The sequence below is a fragment of the Melozone crissalis genome, unplaced genomic scaffold (genome assembly GCF_028551555.1).
Source record: "Melozone crissalis strain CALT ecotype California unplaced genomic scaffold, PUWL_Pcris_2 ptg000101l_1, whole genome shotgun sequence".
Taxonomy (NCBI): Eukaryota; Metazoa; Chordata; class Aves; order Passeriformes; family Passerellidae; genus Melozone; species Melozone crissalis.
This window is the reverse complement of record NW_026535878.1, coordinates 7,621-27,018: the sequence shown is the minus strand read 5'-3', so window position 1 is coordinate 27,018 and position 19,398 is coordinate 7,621. Positions and strand designations below refer to the sequence as shown.

The following is a 19,398-nucleotide window of genomic DNA, read 5'->3' as shown; positions in this document are numbered from 1 at the left end:
GCCGGCATTTCCCAGGCTCGCCGCTTTGTTCGGAGCCACTCACCAAGGGGAATACATTAAGGACAAGGACAAAGGCGAGGGGTCCCCGGCGGGGCGGCTCTGCCGGCGCCGCTGCCGCCACCCCCCGGTCCCCTCCCGGTCCCCTCCCGGTCCCCCCGCGCCGGGCACGGGCACGGAGGAGCGGAACAAAGGGGCCACGCCGCTGGCGCGGGGCGCGGGGCCATCTGTCACCTCCCCCGGGTGGCCTCGGGATGAGCCAGCCCGGCCCGAGATGCGGCGACATCGCGCCCTGGATGGCAGTGCCAGCGATGCCGGGGACACGGCGGGGGTTTTGGGGTGTCCCGGTGCCAGCGATGCCCGGAATACAGTGGGATTTTGGGGTGTCCTAGTGCCAGCATTCCCAGGAACACATAGTGGGATTATGGGGTGTACCAGTACCAGTGTTCCCAGGAATATGCTGGGATTTTGGGGTGTCCCAGTGCCAGCACTCCCAGGAACATACAGTGGGATTTTGGGGTGTCCCAGTGCCAACATTCTCAGGTGTGCTGGAATTTTGGGGTGTCCTAGGCACACTGTGGGATTTTGGGGTGTCCCAGTGCCAGCGATCCTGGGAACACATTCTGGGATTTTGGGGTGTCCCAGTGCCAGTGTTCCCAGGAATGTGATGGGATTTTGGGGTGTCCCAGTGCCAGCATTCCTGGGAACGCGCTCTGGGATTTTGGGGTGTCCCAATGCCAGCATTCCCAGGAACACATGCTGGGATTTTGGGGTGTCCCAGTGCCAGTGTTCCCAGGAATGTGATGGGATTTTTGGGTGTCCCAGTGCCAGCGATGCTGGGAACACAGAGGGATTTTGGGGTGTCCCAGACACATTGTGGGATTTTGGAGCGTCCCAGACACACAGTGGGATTTTGGGGCATCCCAGTGCCAGCATTCCCAGGAACATTTTGGTTTTTGTTGACTCAGTCAGGTTTGGTTTTGGTGTGTTTTTTTTTTGTACTATTGCATTTGTATTTGTAATTTGCCTAATAAAGAACTGTTATTCCTATCCCCACATCTTTACCTGCGAACCCTTTAATTTCAAAACTAAATAATTCAGATGGAGAGGGGGGGTTTACATTTCCCATTCCAGGGGAGGCTCCTGCCTTCCTTAGCAGCCACCTGGCTTTGCAAAACAAGGCACCGGGTGAGGAGGACCTTACCTGGTGGCCCAGGTGATGGGGTGAAGGCTGGGGGGCAGATGAGGGCGTTACCTGGTGGCCCAGGTGATGGGGATGCGGTGGGTGGCAGGTGAGGGTGTTACCTGGCAGCCCAGGTGATGGGGTGAAGGGCAGGGGACAGGTGAGGGGGCATTACCTGGCGGCCCAGGTGATGGGGATGCGGTGGGTGGCAGGTGAGGGTGTTACCTGGCAGCCCAGGTGATGGGGTGAAGGGCAGGGGGCAGGTTCAGGCCTTACCTGGCGGCCCAGGTGATGGGGATGTGATGGGTGGCAGGTTCAGGCCTTACCTGGCGGCCCAGGTGATGGGGATGCGGTGCGTGGCGTACACGGTGAAGGCCAGCGGGCAGGTGAGCAGCCGCGCCTCCTGCGCCACGCCCAGCTCGCGGCTCCCGGGCGTGGCCGTCTGGAAGTCGGCGTTGAAGGTGCTGCAGTAGAGCTCCACCAGGTTGAGGATGGCGGCCGTGAGGCTCTCCACGATCTTCTCTGAGGGAGACGGGGATGGGGATCCGTCAGTGCCTTGGGGATCCGTGAATCCCTCAGGAAAACATGGAAAGGGATCCAACAATCCCTCAGGAAAACATGGAAAGGGATCCATCAATCCCTCAGGGAAACATGGAAAGGGATGCATCGATCCCTCAGGAAAACATGGAAAGGGATCCATTGATCCCTCAGGGAAATGTGGACAGGGATTCATCGATCCCTCAGGGAAACATGGAAAGGGATCCATCAATCCCTCAGGGAAACATGGAAAGGGATCCATCGATCCCTCATGGATCCATCGATCCCTCAGGGAAACATGGACAGGGATCCATCAGTCCCTCAGGGATCTGTCAGTCCCTCAGGGAAACATGGATAGGGATCCATCAATCCCTCATGGATCCATCAATCCCTCAGGGAAACATGGATAGGGATCCATCAATCCCTCATGGATTCATCGATCCCTCAGGAAAACATGGACAAGGATCTATCAATCTCTCAGGGAAACATAGACAGGGATCCATCAATCCCTCAGGGAAACATGGACAGGGATCAATCAATCCATAGACAAGGATCCATCAATCCCTCAGGGAAACATCTGTCACTCCCTAAGGGATCCATCAATCCCTCAGGGATCAGCCAGTCCCTCAGGGAAACAAGGGAAGGGATCCATTGATCCCTTAGGAATTCATGAATCCCTCAAGGATCCATTGATTGTTCATGAATACATCAATCCATGAGGAATCCATGAATCCCTTTGAGATCCGTCAATCCCTCAAGGATCCATCAATCCCTCAGGGAAACACGGACAGGGATCCATCGATCCCTCATGGATCCATCAATACCTCGGGGATCCATCCCTCAAATCTAGATTTGGGACCCCCCACGCTGCTTCCCCCCCCCACTCAGGGTTGAATTAACGATGGGGGAATTCCAAACTTCCCATTTGGAGTAAGGGGAATTCCAAATTTTCCATTTGGAGCTCACAAGGAGCAACAACACCCCCCAAAATCCTCTTTTTTTTTTTCTCTTTTTTTAACCAGACCGGTTTCCAACCCGTTTTTTGGCCTCGAGAACTGAAGGGGGAGGAGGAGTTTGAAGATGAAAAGCATGGCACGAACTTGAGCCCAGAAAGGGGAGCAGGAGAAGAGAAATACCTCGATTTTCCCTCTTGGCCAGAACACTTGGATCCTGTGGAGGGAAATGGAAAAAAAAAAAGAAACACACACACGAAAAAAATTGAGAAACCACCAAAAAATTGAGAAACGACCAAAAAAAAGAGAGAAACCACCAAAAAAAAAAAAAAAAAAAAAAGAAGAAACCACAAAAAAACGGAGAGAAACCACAAAAAAAAAAAAGAAGAAACCCCTAAGTGCTGCCAAGGCGGATTTTACGTAACCACCTCAGGCTGCCAGACCCAGGCTGCTCCCGGCTATTGAGGGATTTTCCACGTGGTGGAAAGGAGGGAAAAGAGCCAGATGTGACAATTTTCTTTTCTCCTCCCACTCCTGGCTAAGTTCCCCCGGGGTTGCAAGATAAGTGTGGATCTGTTAAAGGTGGAGCAGTTATCTTCTGTTCATTGGGCATTTTTCTTTATCTCTTCCACAACCAATCCTCCCTCCAGGAGCTCTCTGCTGTTAATGGGACATTAATTATTAATTATCTGCTGTTAATGAGCCAGCGAGTGTCCCTGCAGGGCTGATCCAATCCCAGCATCCCATGGGGAGATGCTCCGGCCAGGGGAGGAGCCAAGCATTCCTACCTGGATCCAATCTGGGGTTTGGGACACCCCAGCAGCCTCTGCCCCCTGCATTCCCAGAGGAGCAGCTTTGTGCTGCCCTGCATGGTCAGAGGAGCAGCTTTGTGCTGCCCTGCATTCCCAGAGGAGCAGCTTTGTGCTGCCCTGCATCCCAGAGGAGCAGCTTTGTGCTGCCCTGCATTGCCAGAGGAGCAGCTTTGTGCTGCCCTGCATGGCCAGAGGAGCAGCTTTGTGCTGCCCTGCATTGCCAGAGGAGCAGCTTTGTGCTGCCCTGCATGGCCAGAGGAGCAGCTTTGTGCTGCCCTGCATGGCCAGAGGAGCAGCTTTGTGCTGCCCTGCATTCCCAGAGGAGCAGCTTTGTGCTGCCCTGCATTGCCAGAGGAGCAGCTTTGTGCTGCCCTGCATGGCCAGAGGGAGCCCAGGCCCATCTGCAGCAGCCCTGGAGCTGCAGAGGAAAACTCCCCCCTTGTGCAGGATCCCTGCTGCAGCAGAGCCACAGCTGGCACTGCAGGAGGGCTGAGCCCCCATGGGATGGGGCTGGGACACCGCCCTGGCACACAGGGGGCAGGGCATGGTCAGACCCTTCCAGTGCCTTGTTTGTACTATTGCATTTGTATTTTTAATTTTCCTAATAAAAAACCTGTTATTCCTATTGCCATATCTTTGCCTGAAATCCCCTTAATTTCAAAATTATAAGAATTTGGAGGAAAGGATTTTACATTTTCCATTTCAGGGGAGGCTCCTGCCTTCCTCAGCAGAACCTGTCTGTTCAAACCAAGACATCCACAAATCACCTTCCAGCTCAGGATAATAAAGAACTGTTACTCTTATTCCTATATCTTTGCCTGAGAACCTCATAATTTTAAAATTATAGTAATTTGGAGGGAGGGGGTTTACACTTCCTATTTCCTGCCTTTCTTAGCAGGCACCTGTGTGTTCAAACCAAGACATCCACAAATCCCCTTCCAGCTCAGGATAATAAAGAATTGTTATTCCTATTCCGATATCTTTGCCTGAGAACCTCTTAATTTTAAAATTATAATAGTTTGGAGGGAGGGGGTTTGCATTTTCCATTTCAGGGGAGGCTCCTGCCTTCCACAGCAGAACCTGTCTGTCTAAGCCAAGACATCCAAAAAATTTCAATTCAATTTCAATTCAAAATTTCAATTCAAAATTTCCAACGATTTTCCGCTTCAGGGGAGGCTCCTGCCTTCCTGAGCAGAACCTGCCTGTCCAAATCAAGACACCCCAGGGCTCACCTTCTGGATTTTGGGCTGCATGCGGGACGGGCAGGGCGGCATCTGGTTGAGGGCAGCCGTGATCTCCTGGGACTCCACGGCCGCCAGGGCGTTGCAGATGGCCATGACCGACTGGATCACCCGCTCGGCCTTCAGGGGGACATCGCCCTGAGGGACAGGACAGGGACAGGGACAGGGACAGGGGTGAGAGATGGGATTAGGGGGAAATGCAAGGCGTGGCTGGGGGTGTGAGTTCTAGTTATCTGTTAGAGGTGGGGCTGTTATCTTTATTTCTTTAGCTCTTATATTTATATCATATTATAATATATTTATAGTACATTTTTTATAATAATACTTATATTTTACCTCATATTACATTACATTACATTACATTACCATTATATTATATTATATTACATTACATTATATTACATTATACTATACTATACATTATATTATATTATTGTATAGTATATTTTAATAGTATATAGTATTATATTCTAACAGTATATTTATATTTTTATTTATAAATTATTTATATTTATAGTTATATTTATAAGTTATTTATATTTATATCTATGCCTATATCTCTATATATATTGATATTTATATTGATATTTATATTGATATCTATATTTATATTTAATCTCTTTATATCCTCTATCTATACATTACATTACATTACATTACATTACATTACATTACATTAATCTCTTTATTTCTTCCATCCTCCCTCCAGGAGATATCTGTGGTTAATGGGTCATTAATTATTAATTATTTTCTGTTCATGAGCCAATGAGTGTCCCTGCATGGCCGATAAAATTCCATCATCCCATGGGGAGATGCTCCGCCCAGGGGAGGAGCCAAGCATTCCTACCTGGATCCAATCTGAGCCTGGAACAGCACAGCAGCCTTTGCCCACTGCATTCCCAGGGGGTCCAAACCCCTCAAAACCTCCCCAAACCCCCAAAACCCCCCAAAATCCCCCCAAAACCATCGCTGGCCTCACCTCGGCTGCCAGGAACGCGTCCACCTCGTTGTGGAAGGTGTCGAAGAGGAGACTCAGGGCCTGCCTGGGGGCCAGGGGACAGCGCTCAGCCCCAGCCAGGGGACACGTGGGGACAGTGCCACCACGTCCCCCTGGGTGGGCAGTGGGGACAGTGCCACCGTGTCACCCTGTGGGCACTGGGGACGGTGCCACTGTGTCCCCAGCCCTACCTGCTGATGGTCTGTTTGATGGGGCGCTCCTGCAGGTGGATGTGGTGGTTGAGGGTGGACGGGCTCTGGTCATCGCTGGCCTGGGGACACAGAGAGGCTGAGCGGGGCTGCGAGGAGGTGACACCGACCCCTCGGGCTGACACTGACGCCCCAGTGTCCCAGGGAGGTGACACCAACCCCTCGGTGTCCCAGTTGGTGACACCCACCGTGCGGGCCAGGTCGCTGCGCACCCCTTTCCTCCGGAGCAGCTGCAGCCGGATGTCGATGTCGAATTTCCTGCAGTGCTGGATGTGCTCGTGGCTGCCCAGCGCGTGTTTGCTGTGGGGACAGGGCCATGGGCTCACCCCACACCCCAAAACCCGCCTGAGAGCCTCAAAATCCCACCTAGGGTATCCCAAAATCCCACCTGAGAGGCCCTAAATCCCACCTGGAATGCCCCAAAATCCCACCTGGGAGCCCCAAAATCCCCTGGCCAGGCAGCCTTGGCTGGGGTTCACAGTGAGGCTGAACTTTCATCAGGGCTGGGTGAATTTGTGGCTGCCCAGCATGAAGGGACAGGGCCACAGGCTCATCCCACGCCCCAAAATCCCACCTGGCTGCCCCAAAATCCTGCCTGAAAGCCCCAAAATCCCCTGGCCAGGCAGCCTTGGCTGGGGTTCACAGTGAAACCAGACTTCCTGCAGGGCTGAGTGAATTTGTGCCTGCCAAATGTGCAGGGAGAGCTCCACAGGCTCATCCCACACCCCAAAATCCCATCTAGGTGCCCCAAAATCGCACCTGAGAGCCCCAAAATCCTGCCTGGGGTGTCCCAAAATCCCCTGGCCAGGCAGCCTTGGCTGGGGTTCACAGTGAAACCAGAATTCCTGCAGGGCTGGGTGAACTTGTGTCTGCCAAATGTGCAGGGAGAGCTCTGCACACTTATCCCACACCCCAAAATTCCATCCGGGTGCCCCAAAATCCCACCTGAGAGCCCCAAAATCCTGCCTGAGAGCCCCAAAATCCCACCTGGGGTGCCCCACCCCGCCATCCCCCAGCCAGGCAGCCTTGGCCGGGGCTCAGGGTGGCCGCCCTGCCTGCACAGGGACCTTTGTGGCAGCAGGAAATTCAGAGAATGAGGAATTGTTCTCCCTCCTTCCCCTCCGGAGCCGGGCCCGGCCTGCCAGGACCTGCCCAGGGATCCGTGGGAAGCAGGGCATGGATCTGAGAGCGGGATTGGGAGGAATTCTGGAGCTGGGAGGGAGAGGGAGAATTCTGGAGCTGGGAATGACAGGGGGAACTCTGGAGCTGGGAATGACAGGGGGAATTCTGGAGCTGGGAGTGAGAGGGGGAATTCTGGAACTGGGAATGACGGGGAGAATTCTGGAGCTGGGAATGACAGGGGGAACCATGGATCTGAGAATGACAGAGGGAATTATGGAACTGGGAATGAGAAGGGGAATTCTGGAGAAGGGAATGACAGGGAGAACCATGGATCTGGAAGTGACAGGGGGAATTCTGGAGCAGGGAGTGACAAGGAAAACCCTGGAGCTGGGAATGACAGTGGGAATTCTGGAACTGGGAATGACAGGGGGAATTCTGGAGCTGGGAGTGAGAGGGGGAACCCTGGATCTGGGAATAACAGAGGGAATTTTAGAGCTGGGAATGACAGGGGGAATTCTGGAGCTGGGAATCACAGTGGGAATTCTGGAGCTGGGAATGACAGGGAGAACCATGGATCTGAGAATGACAGGGAGAATTCTGGAGCTGCGATTTATCAAGGGCTGGGATTTATCAAGGGCTGGGATTTATCCATTCTCCGCTCCCTGACACGGCTTTTACAGAATTCTCCTCCAAAAAGCATTTTTGGCAGCTCCCAGCTGCTTTTCCAAGGGTTTGGGGCTCAGCCTGGCCAGGAGCAACATTCCCAAGACATTCCCAATGCTGCTTTTGGCAGGAGCAGCTCCAGAGGCAGGAAAAGGAGCAGAGAAGCTCCTGCTGTGCTCGCTGGGATCAACCCTGGGTGTTCATCACACCCTGGAGATCCTGCCATGGATTTTCCCTGTTTTTTCCCTGGTTTTCCCATTTTTTTCCATTTTTCTATTTCCCCCCCCATTTTCCCCATTTATTTCCCTGTTTTTCCCTGTATTTCCCCTGTTTTCCCCCCACTTTTCCCTGGTTTTTCTGTGTTTTTTCCCTATTTTTCTCCCATTTCCCCATTTCCCCCCATTTTCCCCCTATTTTTTCCCTGTTTTTTCCCCATTTTCCCCCGTTTTCCCCCCTTATTTTCCCTCATTTCCCCTGGTTTTCCCTCTGTTTTTTCCTCAGCTTTCCCCCTGATTTTACTCCATTTGCCCCCTGTTTTTCCCTCTGTTTTCCCCCATTTTCCCCTGGATTTTTTTCCTGTTTTTTTCCCTGTTTTTCTCCCAGATTTTTCCTCATTTCCCCCTGTTTTTTCCCCCATTTTTTCCCCATTTCCCCCCAGATTTTTCCCGTTTTTTCCCATGGCGACTCACTTCTGCAGGAACTCCTCGAGGCCGCAGATTTTGAGCAGGAAATCCTCGACGTCCACGGCGTGGAGCTCGTCGTGGGTGTAGCACAGGGCCTGGTAGATGAGCAGGTCCACGGTGGAGGAGCCTGGGGGGAACAGGAACGGCCCCTGAACCCTTGGGAATGGTGGAGATGGTGGGATTGGTGGGGATGTGGGAATGGTGGGGATGGTGGGATTGGTGGGGATGTGGGAATGGTGGGGATGGTGGGATTGGGGAAATGGTGGGGATGGTGGGAATAGTGGGAATTGTGGGATGGTGGGGATGGTGAGATTGGGGAATTGGGCGATTGGGGGAATGGTGGGGATGGTAGGAATGTGAGGAACAGTGGGAACAAGTGGGGATGGTGGGAATGGGGGGATGGTGGGGATGGTGGAGATGGGGATAATAGTGGGATTGAGGGAATGATGGAATGGTGGGAATGGTGGGGATGGGGGAATGGGGGGATAGAGAGAATGATGGAATGATGGAATGGAGGGGGTGGTGGAATGGGGGGATTGATGGGGATGGTGGGGATGGAGGGGATAGTAGGAATGGGGGGAATGGTGGGATTGAGGGAATGATGGAATGGCGGGAATGGTGAGGATGGGGGAATGGTGGGAATGGTGGGAATGGTGGGGATGGTGGGGATGGTGGGGATGGGAGGATGGTGGGAATGCTGGGAATAGTGGGATTGGGAGAATGGTGAAATGGTGGAGATGGTGGGAGTGGAGGGGATGGTGGGGATGGTGGGGGTGGAGGGAAAGATAGGAAAGGTGAGGATGGTGGGATTGGGGGAATGATGGAAAGGTGGGAATGGTGGGATTGGTGGGATGGTGAGGATGGTGGGGATGATGGAATGCTGGGGATGGGGGGAATGGTAGGAATGCAGGAACAGTGGGAACAGGTGGGGATGGTGGGAATGGCAGGGATGGTTAGGATAGTGGGACTGCGGGAACAGTGGGAATAGCAGGAACTGTGGGAACAGAGGAATGGTGAGAATGGTGGCGATGGTGGGAATGCGGGAATGGGGGAGTGGTGGGAATGGTGGGATTGGTGGGAATGGCAGGAGCAGCGTGAACAGCGGGAATGGCAGGAATGGCAGGAACAGTGGGAATGTGTGAATGCGGTAATTCCCCCTCCTCCCCCGGCCGGGGACAGCACTCACCGTCGCAGGTGAAGGTGAGCGGCTCCCTCAGGCTGTCACTCAGCACCGTCACCTTCAGGCTGACGCCGTGGCCCGGCTGCTCGGGGCTCCCGTTCACCGCGTTCCACACCAGCCCCGAGCCACAGCAGCCCCTGGAGCCGCAGCTGGAGCGCAGCCTGGGGAGCAGGGATGGATCAGGGGCCTGATGGGGCTGGGGGGGGGGAGGTCCCACACCCCAAAAATCACCGGGGTGGCCTCGAATCCTCTTTTGGCACCACAAGGGCTGGGCACCCCTGGGAACAGCCCCTTTGGGTGGCCCTGAAACCCTTTTGGTGGCCCTGAATGTCCTCTGGGTAGCCCTGAATCCCCTTTTGGTGGCCCTGAGTTCCTTTTTGTGGCCCTAAATCCCCTTGGGGTGGCCTTGAACCCCTCTTGGTGGCCTTGAATGTCCTCTAGGTGGCCCTGAAGGCTCTCAGGGTAGCGCTGAATCCACTTTTGGTGGCCCTGAACCACTTCTGGTGGCTATGAATCCCCTTGGAGTGGCCCTGAATCCCCTTGGGATAGCCTTGAATCCCCTTGGAGTGACCCTGAATCCCCTTGGAGTGGCCATGAAACCCCTCTTGGTGGCCCTGAATCCCCTCAGGGTGGTCCTGAAGCCCCTTTGGGTTGTTTTGGGGACATTTTGTGTACTCACACATCCAGCATGTGACAGAACGCTGCCACCTCCTCGTCCCGCTCCTCGGACACCTCGAAGAGCTCGTAGCCATTGGCCAGGGAGTGGGGCCTGGGAGCCACCTGTGGGGCAGGACATGAGCCCATGAGCTGGGGGACACCCCCAGGACCCCACAGCCCCATGGAGATCCCCAGACTCCCCTGGAACAGCCTGTGCCACGCCAGGGCCACCATGGTGGGGACAGAGGTGTCCCCACAGTGATGTGGGGGCTCTGAGCCAGCACAGGGGGGGTTTGGCTTGCCTGTGGCTGGGAGACCCCCCAAAAGTGGCCATTGCCAGGGATATCCCACAGGGAGGAGCAGCAGGATGGGCAGGGAGCGTCCCCAGGCTGTGGAGGTGCTGCAGGGGACACTGCCGACTGCTGTCCCCAGCAGGGAAGGTGGCACTGTTGTGACAGCTCATGGGACCCTTCAGTTTTGGGGTTTTGGACAGGTCTGGCTCACGAGACCATTCAGTTTTGGGGTTTTGACAGGTCTGGCTTACAGGACCTTCAGTTTTGGGGTTTTGGACAGTTCTGGCTCACAGGACCCTTCAGTTTTGGGGTTTTGGACAGGTCTGGCTCAGTTTTGGGGTTTTGGGCAATTCTGGCTCAGTTTTGGGGTTTTGGACAGTTCTGGCTCACAGGACCCTTCAGTTTTGGGGTTTTGGACAGGTCTGGCTCAGTTTTGGGGTTTTGGGCAATTCTGGCTCAGTTTTGGGGTTTTGGACAGGTCTGACTCAGTTTTGGGGTTTTGGATAGGTCTGGCTCACAGGACCCTTCAGTTTTGGGGTTCTGGACAGGTCTGGCTCAGTTTTTGGTGCCCCCATACTCAGACGCCTCTCCTGACATCCCACATCCCATTCCAAGGAGCCACGACGCCATCACAAGGAGAACCCGCCCAGAAGCACACCCAGCTCGGGGACATCCCAGCTCCGAATTCCCAGCTCCATCCCTCCCCAATTCCCATTCCCATTCCCATTCCCAGCCCTCACCGGCTCCACGGAGATCCTGCGGTTCCTGTTGGCCGCCAGGTTCTTCCTCCCGCCCGCCCGGGCTCCGTAGGTGCGCGGGGGCACCTGTGGGGGCATGGTCTTGCTCCGTGCCACCGGCTTCCCGCTGGATTCCTTCTCCAGGATGCTCCTGCCTTCCTTCCACCCCCGGGAACCCTCCCTCAGCGCCTCGGACTCGTAGGTGGACTTGAGGTTGAGGCAGGTGATGGCGTCCACGCCGTAGGGATCCTCCTGCGAGATGCGGCGCCCCACAAGCTTGTCCTGGGCCACCGAGAACATGTTGATGTCCCTGGGCTGGGCCTGGCTCTTGGGGGACAGCGGGGATGCCTTTCCTGAGAGCTGGCCACCCTCGGGACAGCCCCACAGCGGGTGCCGTGGGGGCAGTGGGGGCGGTGAAAGCTTTTTGGGGGATCCGCCGCCCTCGTGGGGCTCGGAGCCGTTGAGGGGCTCCCCGAGGAAATCCTGCTGGGAACCCTCGAAGATGAGCAGGTAATCCCCGCTCAGCGGGCCCTTCCAGGGCTGTGGCTCCACCCGGGGTGTGCTGGGCCCGGGTGGCACTTGGGGACCCTCGGGGACATTGGGGACGGCGTGGCTGAGCGCGGGGTCGGAGCCGGAGAGCCCCCGCGCGGCTTTGATGGCGCTCCTGTCCGCGGGGTCGTCCCAGGAGATGAGGGAGCGCTCCTGGAGCTGCTCCTTCCTGGCCCGGCTCTCCTCCTTGTCCTGGCGGAGGCGGGACAGGGCGTCGTACTCCATCTGCAGCGCCTCGGCCAGCGCCAGCTCCTTGCGGCTCAGCCCCACTGACTCCAGCGCCGGCCACTGCTCGCCGGGGCCGCGGCGGCGCGACATGGACATCCTGATGGGATCCTCCTGCCGGGATCCTCCTGCCGGGATCGGGGTCCGGAGAGCGGCACCGGCGTCAGGAGAACGGCATCGTGCTGCTCCTGGGAGAGGAAAGGCTTAACGGGTTAATGCGGAGTGGGGAGAGGTGAGGGGTGATGGTGGGAGTGGGGAAAGGTGAGGGATTGATGGTTGATGGTTGATGGACCTCCAGATTTTTGGGATTTTGGATGGGTTTGGCTCATGGGACCTCCAGTTTTTGGGGTTTTGGACAGGTTTGGTTATGGGACTTCCTATTTTTTTGAGTTTTGGATGGGTTTGGCTCATGGAATCTCCAGTTTTTGGGGTTTTGGCTCATGGGATCTCCAGCTTTTGGGGTTCTGGGCAGATCTGGTTCATGGCACTTACAGTTTTTGGGGTTTTCGAAGGGTTTGGCTCATTGGACCTCCAGGTGAGGTCTGGCTCCAGTGCCTCCTCAGGCTCTCCTTTACCCCACACATGGCTCTGCTGATGCCCCAATTTAGGGTCAAAAGGAGCCACTCCCCCTTCCCAATAACAACAAATATTTTACTGGGTGTCCCCTGGCCACCGCCATGCCCATTTTGGGGGAAAGCAGGAAAATCCTAAATCCCAAACCACCGGAGCCAGGAGAGGTCAAAGGACCCCAAAAGTGGCCTCCACACCCCATCCCAGTGTCCAGTCCATCCCAGGGTGTCCCCAGGCTGCACCTGGGGGGGTTTTGGTCCTCCTGACCCCGAGCTCTGCAGGACCAGATGGTTCCCAATGAGCTCCACAATTCCCACAGGGTTCGGGAATTGGGATTTTCCAGCCCCCAGGGATTTTGGTGCTTTCCAGCTAGAAAAGAGAGGTTGGGAATGTTCCCTTCCCCTGGCATTTCAGGGCTTTGCTGGCAGCTGTGGCTTTTTCCTGGAAAAGCAGAAATCCCAAAAGCTGGAAGGCGAACAGAGGGGAAAATCTGCTTTTAACCCAAAAGCAACAAAATCCCGGCTGAGTTTTGCGGCTGATGAAGCCACAGCTCCGTGCTGCTCTCCAAGACAAACATCTGCATTTCCCCTGCGGTGTGTGGGGCTGGGATTGCCACGGGAATGGGGTGGGAATGGGGTTTGACCAAAAGGAGCAAAAAAACCCCATGGAAAAGCCCCAAAATCGCCCCCTAAGTGCTGGTCCAGGAGCAGGAAGTGATGCAGGATCAGAGCCTCTTGATACTGGGATTTAATGGGAATTTAATAGGAATTTATTGGGAATTTTATTGGGGATCTTAATGGGAATTTTAACCAATCATTTGGTTTGGGGACACTGAGCAGGTGGCTCAGCCCCTTCTCTTCCCAAAAGGAGCAAAAAAATCCCATGGAAAAGCCCCAAAATCGCCCTCTAAGTGCTGGTCCAGGAGCTGGAAGTGATGCAGGATCAGAGCCTCTTGATACTGGGATTTATTGGGAATTTTAATGGAGATTTTAATGGGAATTTAACGGGGATTTTAATAGGGATTTTAATAGGAATTTTAATGGGGATTTTAATGTTCCCATGGTTAAAGGGGCCTCTGGAGCCTCCCTGATCCCGGGAAACCTGGCAGGATCCCATGGCAGATCCCATGGCAGATCCCGGGCTCCCCGTGCCCAGGGATGGGATCCCAGGGGCTGATTTTAATGGGGATTTTAATGGGAATTTTAGTGGGAATTTTAATGGGGATTTCAATGGTGCCATGGTTAAAGGGGACTCTGGAACCTCCCTGAACTCAGAAAACCTGGCAGGATCCCATGGCAGATCCCATGGCAGATCCCGGGCTCCCCGTGCCCAGGGATGGGATCCCAGGGGCTGATTTTAATGGGGATTTTAATGGGAATTTTAGTGGGAATTTTAATGGGGATTTCAATGGTGCCATGGTTAAAGGGGACTCTGGAACCTCCCTGAACTCAGAAAACCTGGCAGGATCCCATGGCAGATCCCTGGCTCCCCATGCCCAGGGATGGGATCCCGGGGGCTCCTTGAGCACCCCCATCCTCCCTTCCCCCTCTCAGGATCCAACCTGAGACCCCCCCTTTTAAAGAGATCCTGACGTCTGTCCCCATGGGACCCCATGATGTCCCCAAGGTGTCCCCAAGGTGTCCCCAAGCAGCTCCAGACCCCACCTGAAGCCACCTCCTGTCCCCATGTCACACCCACGCCCAGACTCGGGGAATGTCCCAAAGCCCCCAGGGCCGGGGTTTTGGGGGCAGGGCCACCCCTGGGGGATGCTGGAGGTGGCGTCACGCTGTCCCCGATGCCACCACCCGTGTCCTATGCAAATCTCGGCTTCCTCCTGCCACCCACCTGGGGACAGGAGGGGCAGTGGGGACAGGAGGGGGTGGAGGCCTAAAACCAACACAAAAACATCACAGAAACACCCCAAAACCGCTCCAAAACCATCACAGAAACAGCCAAAAACACCAGGAAAACACCCCCAAAACCACCACAGGAACAGCCCAAAAACACCAGAGAAGCACCACAGGAACACCCCAAAACCACCCCCAAAACACTTTTGGAGCCACAAATGGATCCAGTGATCCCAAATCCAGCAAATCCAACAGTCTGGAATGAAAAAAAGGGATGCAGGGAGGACTGGGATCATCCCAGGGATGTGGGGAGGACTGGGATCATCCCAGGGTGAATCCCAGTGCACCCCAGTCAATCCCAGTACCTCCCAATACATCCCAGTGCATCCCAGTACATCCCAGTGAATCCCAGTGCATCCTGGTGAATCCTGGTGAACCCCAGTGAATACCAATCAATCCCGGTACATCCCAGTACACCCCAGTCAATCCTGGTGAACCTCTGTAAATCCCAGTACATCCCAGTGCATCCCAGTCAATCCTAGTGCATCCCAGTCAATCCCAGTCCATTCTGGTGCATCCCAGTGCATCCCAGTCAATCCCAGTCCATCCCGGTCCATCCCAGTCCATCCCAGCCCCGCTCCCACACGGAGCTCCTGCTCCCACTGCAGCAGGCTGGGAATTCCCGGCTGCAGGCTTGGAAGGGCCGATCCTCCGGATCCTCCGGATCCTCCGGATCCCTTCCCAGTCTCCCTCTGGAATTTAGGGCTGTGCTCCGAGGTGGGGCAGGTGCCTGGCCGGGGCGGTTACCCCGGGAAATCCAGGACAGGCGGGTTCCTCATCCCCAGAGCTCCCGGCTATCCCAATCCCTCCCACTTTGAGAGGGAAAGGATGGATTTTCCTGGGAGATCCAGGCTCCAGGAGCGTTTCCCCCACCGCCAGCTCCCAGTTATCCCATTCCTGCTGCTCTGGGAAGGAAGGACAATTTTCTCTGGGAGATCCAGGCTCCAAGAGTATTCCCTCACCCCCAGCTCCCGCTTATTCCATTCCTCTCCCCTTGCAAGGGAAAGGATCGATTTTCCTGGGAATACCAGGCTCCAGGAACACGTTCCCTCATTCCCTCATCCCCAGCTCCCTGTTATCCCATCCCTGATGCTCTGGGAAGGAAGGATTGATTTTCCTGGGAATACCAGGATCCAGGAGCATTCCCTCACCCCCAGCTCCTTGTTATCCCATCCCTGCCGCTCTGGGAAGGAAGGATGGATTTCTCTGGGAATACCAGGCTCCAAGCAGGTTTCCCAATCTCACAGCTCCCTGTTACCCCATTCCTCTCCCTTTGCAAGGGAAAGGATCGATTTTCCTGGGAAATCTGGACTCCAGGCAGGGTCCCTCATGCCCCAGAGCTCCCTGTTATTCCATCCCTGATGCTCTTGGAAGAAAGGACTGGTTTTCCTGGGAATACCAGGCTCCAGGCAGGTTTCCCCATCCCACAGCTCCCTGTTACCCCATTCCTCCCACTTTGCAAGGGAAAGGATGGATTTTCCTAGGAATACCAGGCTCCAGGAATGTTCCCTCACCCCCAGCTCCCTGTTATCCCTTCCCTGATGCTCTGGGAAGGAAGGATGGATTTTCCTGGGAAATCCAGGCTCTGGGCAGGTTCCCTTACTCCAGAGGTCCCTGTTATCCCAATCCTTGCTGCTCTGGGAAGGAAGGACTGACTTTCCTGGGAATACTGGGCTCCAGGAGCGTTCCCTCACCCCCAGCTCCCTGTTATCCCATTCCTCTCATTTTGCAAGGGAAAGGATTGATTTTCCTGGGAAATCCAGGCTCTGGGCAGGTTCCTTTAATCCAGAGCTCCCTGTTATCCCATCCCTGTTGCTCTGGGAAGGAAGGATGGATTTCTCTGGGAATACCAGGCTCCAGGCAGGTTTCCCCATCCCACAGCTCCCTGTTACCCCATTCCTCCCACTTTGCAAGGGAAAGGATGGATTTTCCTAGGAATACCAGGCTCCAGGAATGTTCCCTCACCCCCAGCTCCCTGTTATCCCTTCCCTGATGCTCTGGGAAGGAAGGATGGATTTTCCTGGGAAATCCAGGCTCTGGGCAGGTTCCTTTACTCCAGAGGTCCCTGTTATCCCAATCCTTGCTGCTCTGGGAAGGAAGGACTGGTTTTCCTGGGAATACCGGGCTCCAGGCAGGTTTCCTCACCCCCAGCTCCCTGTTATCCTCTCCCTGCCCCTCTGGGAAAGAAGGATTGATTTTCCTGGGAATACCAGGCTCCAGGCAGGTTTCCCCATCCCACAGCTCCCTGTTTATCCTGTTCCTCACAGAGCAGGAGGCAAGGATTGGTTTTCCTGGAAAATCTGGGCTCCAGGAATATTCCCTCACCCCCAGCTCCCTGTTATCCCATCCCTCCCACTCTGAGAGGAAAGGGATCAATTTTCCTGGGAACACCAGGCTCCAGGATCATTCCCTCACCCACATCTCCCTGTTACCCGTCCCTGCCGCTCCGGGAAGGAAGGATTGATTTTCCTGGGAGATCCAGGCTCCAGGATCATTCCCTCACCCCCAGCTCCCGTCCCTGCCGCTCCGGGAAGGAAGGATTGATTTTCCCGGTCACGCTGGTGCTCATGGAGCCGGGCCCAGGCGCCGGGAACAATCCCAGCCGTGCTCGGCCTCGGACACACGAGCAGGGAGCCCCCGGAGCTCCCTCATCCAGCGGGAGCCGCTCCCGAACCTCTGGAATTCTGATCCACGAGATTCCCGCAGGGCTGGGATCGGCAGGAGAGCAGGGATCCCACCAGCATCATCACCGGAGCCTCCTGCCCCGAAATCCGTGCGGTTTTAGGGCTGGGATGGAGCTGATCCTGCTCGGCCTCTCAGCACGGCTGGGCTGTCCCTGTCCCTGTCCCTGTCCCTGCCCCTGTCCCTGCCCCTGTCCCTGTCCCTGTCCTTGTCCCCAGCCACTGATCCAAAGGGTGGCATCCCTGCCCAGGGCAGGGGGTGGGGACCAGAGGGTCCAAAACCAAAAAGCAAGACCAAAACCGCTCCAGGATTCTGTCATCCCCATCCCTTCCCTATTTCTGTCCCCACCCCTGTCCCCATCGCTGTCCCTGTGGGGAGGGGACACGACCCCGACCCCCCCCGTCCCCTTCGCCCAACTTGGCCGCTCCTCGGGCACCATCTCATTGTTCCGAACCCCCCAAATTCCCGAGGGGAGACCCCCGACCCCTCCGCGTGCCCTGGGAAGGGGCAGCCCCGCATTCCCCCCGCGTTCCCTTTCGGGGTTCCCTGGATGAGCCGCAGCTCCTGGGAAGCTCCGGGACCCGCATCAACCCCGGGAGGTGAAAATTACGGATGCACAGAGCTCCGTTTAAATAGAAAATATCAATTTTTATCGGGGAAACCCCGGGATGAGCCGAGCGGAGCCCCTCGCTCCCTCCGCGGCCCTACCTGCTCCGAGCGGCTGCGGCGGCGGCGGCGGGGCCGGGGGTGCGGGAGGAGCCGGGAGGATGCGGGAGGAGCCGGAGGGATGCGGGAGGAGCCGGAGGGAGGCGGGAGCTCCGCGGCGGAGGCGGCGGACAATGGCGGGCACAGCGCGGGGCCGTGCGGGGCCATCTCCCGGCCGCGCTCCGCATTGCACAGAGCCCCGGCTGGTGTCCCTTAGGGTCCCCCTGAATGTCCTCGGGATGTTCAGAGCCTCGGCTGGTGTCCCCCGGTGTCCCCCTGAATGTCCCTGGGGTGTTGCTTATTGCCCAGAGCCCCGGCTGGTGTCCCTGTGAATGTCCCCGAGATGTTCAGAGCCCCGGCTGGTGTCCCCCGGTGTCCCCCTGAATGTCCTCGGGGCGTTCCTCGATGCACAGAGCCCCGGCTGGTGTCCCTTAGTGTCCCCCTGAATGTCCTCGGGGTGTTCAGAACCCCGGCTGGTGTCTCCCGGTGTCCCCCTGAATGTCCCCGAGATATTCTTCATTGGCCAGAGCCCCGGCTGGTGTCCCCCAGTGGCCCCCTGAATGTCCCCGGGGTGTTCCCGCTGTCCCTCCGCATTGCACAGAGCACGGGCTGATCCCTCGCCGTGTCACCGAGTGTCTCCCAGTGTCCCCCCGTGTCCCCAGCACGCTCCGGCTGCCCCATGGAACACCCGGGACGCTGCCGTCAGTTGGGGGGTGCAGGAGGGAAGGTGCAGGCAATGGGGTGCAGATCTTGAGGTGCAGTGGGGGTGCAGGCAGTGGGGTACAGTCAAAACGGGGTCAGTTACGGGGTGCAGACCGGGGTGCAGATAGCGGGGTGCAGACAGAAACACAAGTCCCGGTAGCTGCGCAGTTCCTTTGCACGGGGATATTTCAGCAGCGCCACCACGAACTGCAGAGCCCGGATAGCTCAGTCGGTAGAGCATCAGACTTTTAATCTGAGGGTCCAGGGTTCAAGTCCCTGTTCGGGCGATTCCCGTTTTTCCATATAATAATTTTTTTTTTTTCATTCCTGCCACGATTCCCCGCAGGAGCAGCCAGGACTCTCCGGCGGGCAGCGCCGGCCGTGCCGCGGGTGTAAAAAAAGGGTATTTTGGGAAAAAAATAATGGGGAGGTGAAAAAAATAAAGGAAAAAGAAACTCGCCCGAACAGGGACTTGAACCCTGGACCCTCAGATTAAAAGTCTGATGCTCTACCGACTGAGCTATCCGGGCTCTGAATTTGGGGGCTGGTCAAAGCTTTTATGAGTGCACAGCGAGGCTGATTCTCCCGGTTTTTCCAGGAATTGGGATCCGTTCCCAGTGTGCTGCTCCCTCCCCCGGCCCAAACACATCATTAGACAAAATATTCTAATAATTTCTCTAAATATTCCAATTATTTTTAAAATATTCTCACTATTTCTCAAAATATTCTCACTATTTCTCATAATATTCTAATTATTTCTGTCCGAGCCGGCCACAAGCCCAGCCCATCGCTGT

The 19,398-nt window shown here is 55.8% G+C and overlaps 1 protein-coding gene and 2 non-coding genes across 3 annotated transcripts in view; 1 reads left to right on the top strand and 2 right to left on the bottom strand.

The window, feature by feature from the left end:
• Positions 1 to 17,987, bottom strand: part of PIK3C2B (phosphatidylinositol-4-phosphate 3-kinase catalytic subunit type 2 beta) — a 31,712-nt gene extending 13,725 nt beyond the window's left edge. The window contains exons 1-11 of the mRNA XM_054291628.1: positions 17,906 to 17,987; positions 11,268 to 12,226; positions 10,257 to 10,357; positions 9,584 to 9,738; positions 8,404 to 8,524; positions 6,118 to 6,229; positions 5,912 to 5,991; positions 5,703 to 5,766; positions 4,715 to 4,861; positions 2,854 to 2,887; positions 1,507 to 1,702 (exon numbers count right to left, since the gene is read on the bottom strand). Of these exons, the coding sequence (XP_054147603.1) occupies positions 1,507 to 1,702; positions 2,854 to 2,887; positions 4,715 to 4,861; positions 5,703 to 5,766; positions 5,912 to 5,991; positions 6,118 to 6,229; positions 8,404 to 8,524; positions 9,584 to 9,738; positions 10,257 to 10,357; positions 11,268 to 12,137 (1,880 nt within the window). The 5' untranslated portion in view covers positions 12,138 to 12,226; positions 17,906 to 17,987. The remainder of the gene's footprint in view (positions 1 to 1,506; positions 1,703 to 2,853; positions 2,888 to 4,714; positions 4,862 to 5,702; positions 5,767 to 5,911; positions 5,992 to 6,117; positions 6,230 to 8,403; positions 8,525 to 9,583; positions 9,739 to 10,256; positions 10,358 to 11,267; positions 12,227 to 17,905) is intronic.
• Positions 17,988 to 18,818: 831 nt separating this feature from the next.
• TRNAK-UUU (transfer RNA lysine (anticodon UUU)) lies at positions 18,819 to 18,891 on the top strand. Its single transcript has one exon. It is a non-coding gene; the product is annotated as a tRNA-Lys (tRNA).
• Positions 18,892 to 19,061: 170 nt separating this feature from the next.
• On the bottom strand, positions 19,062 to 19,134 carry TRNAK-UUU (transfer RNA lysine (anticodon UUU)). Its single transcript has one exon. It is a non-coding gene; the product is annotated as a tRNA-Lys (tRNA).
• Positions 19,135 to 19,398: the final 264 nt, after the last annotated feature.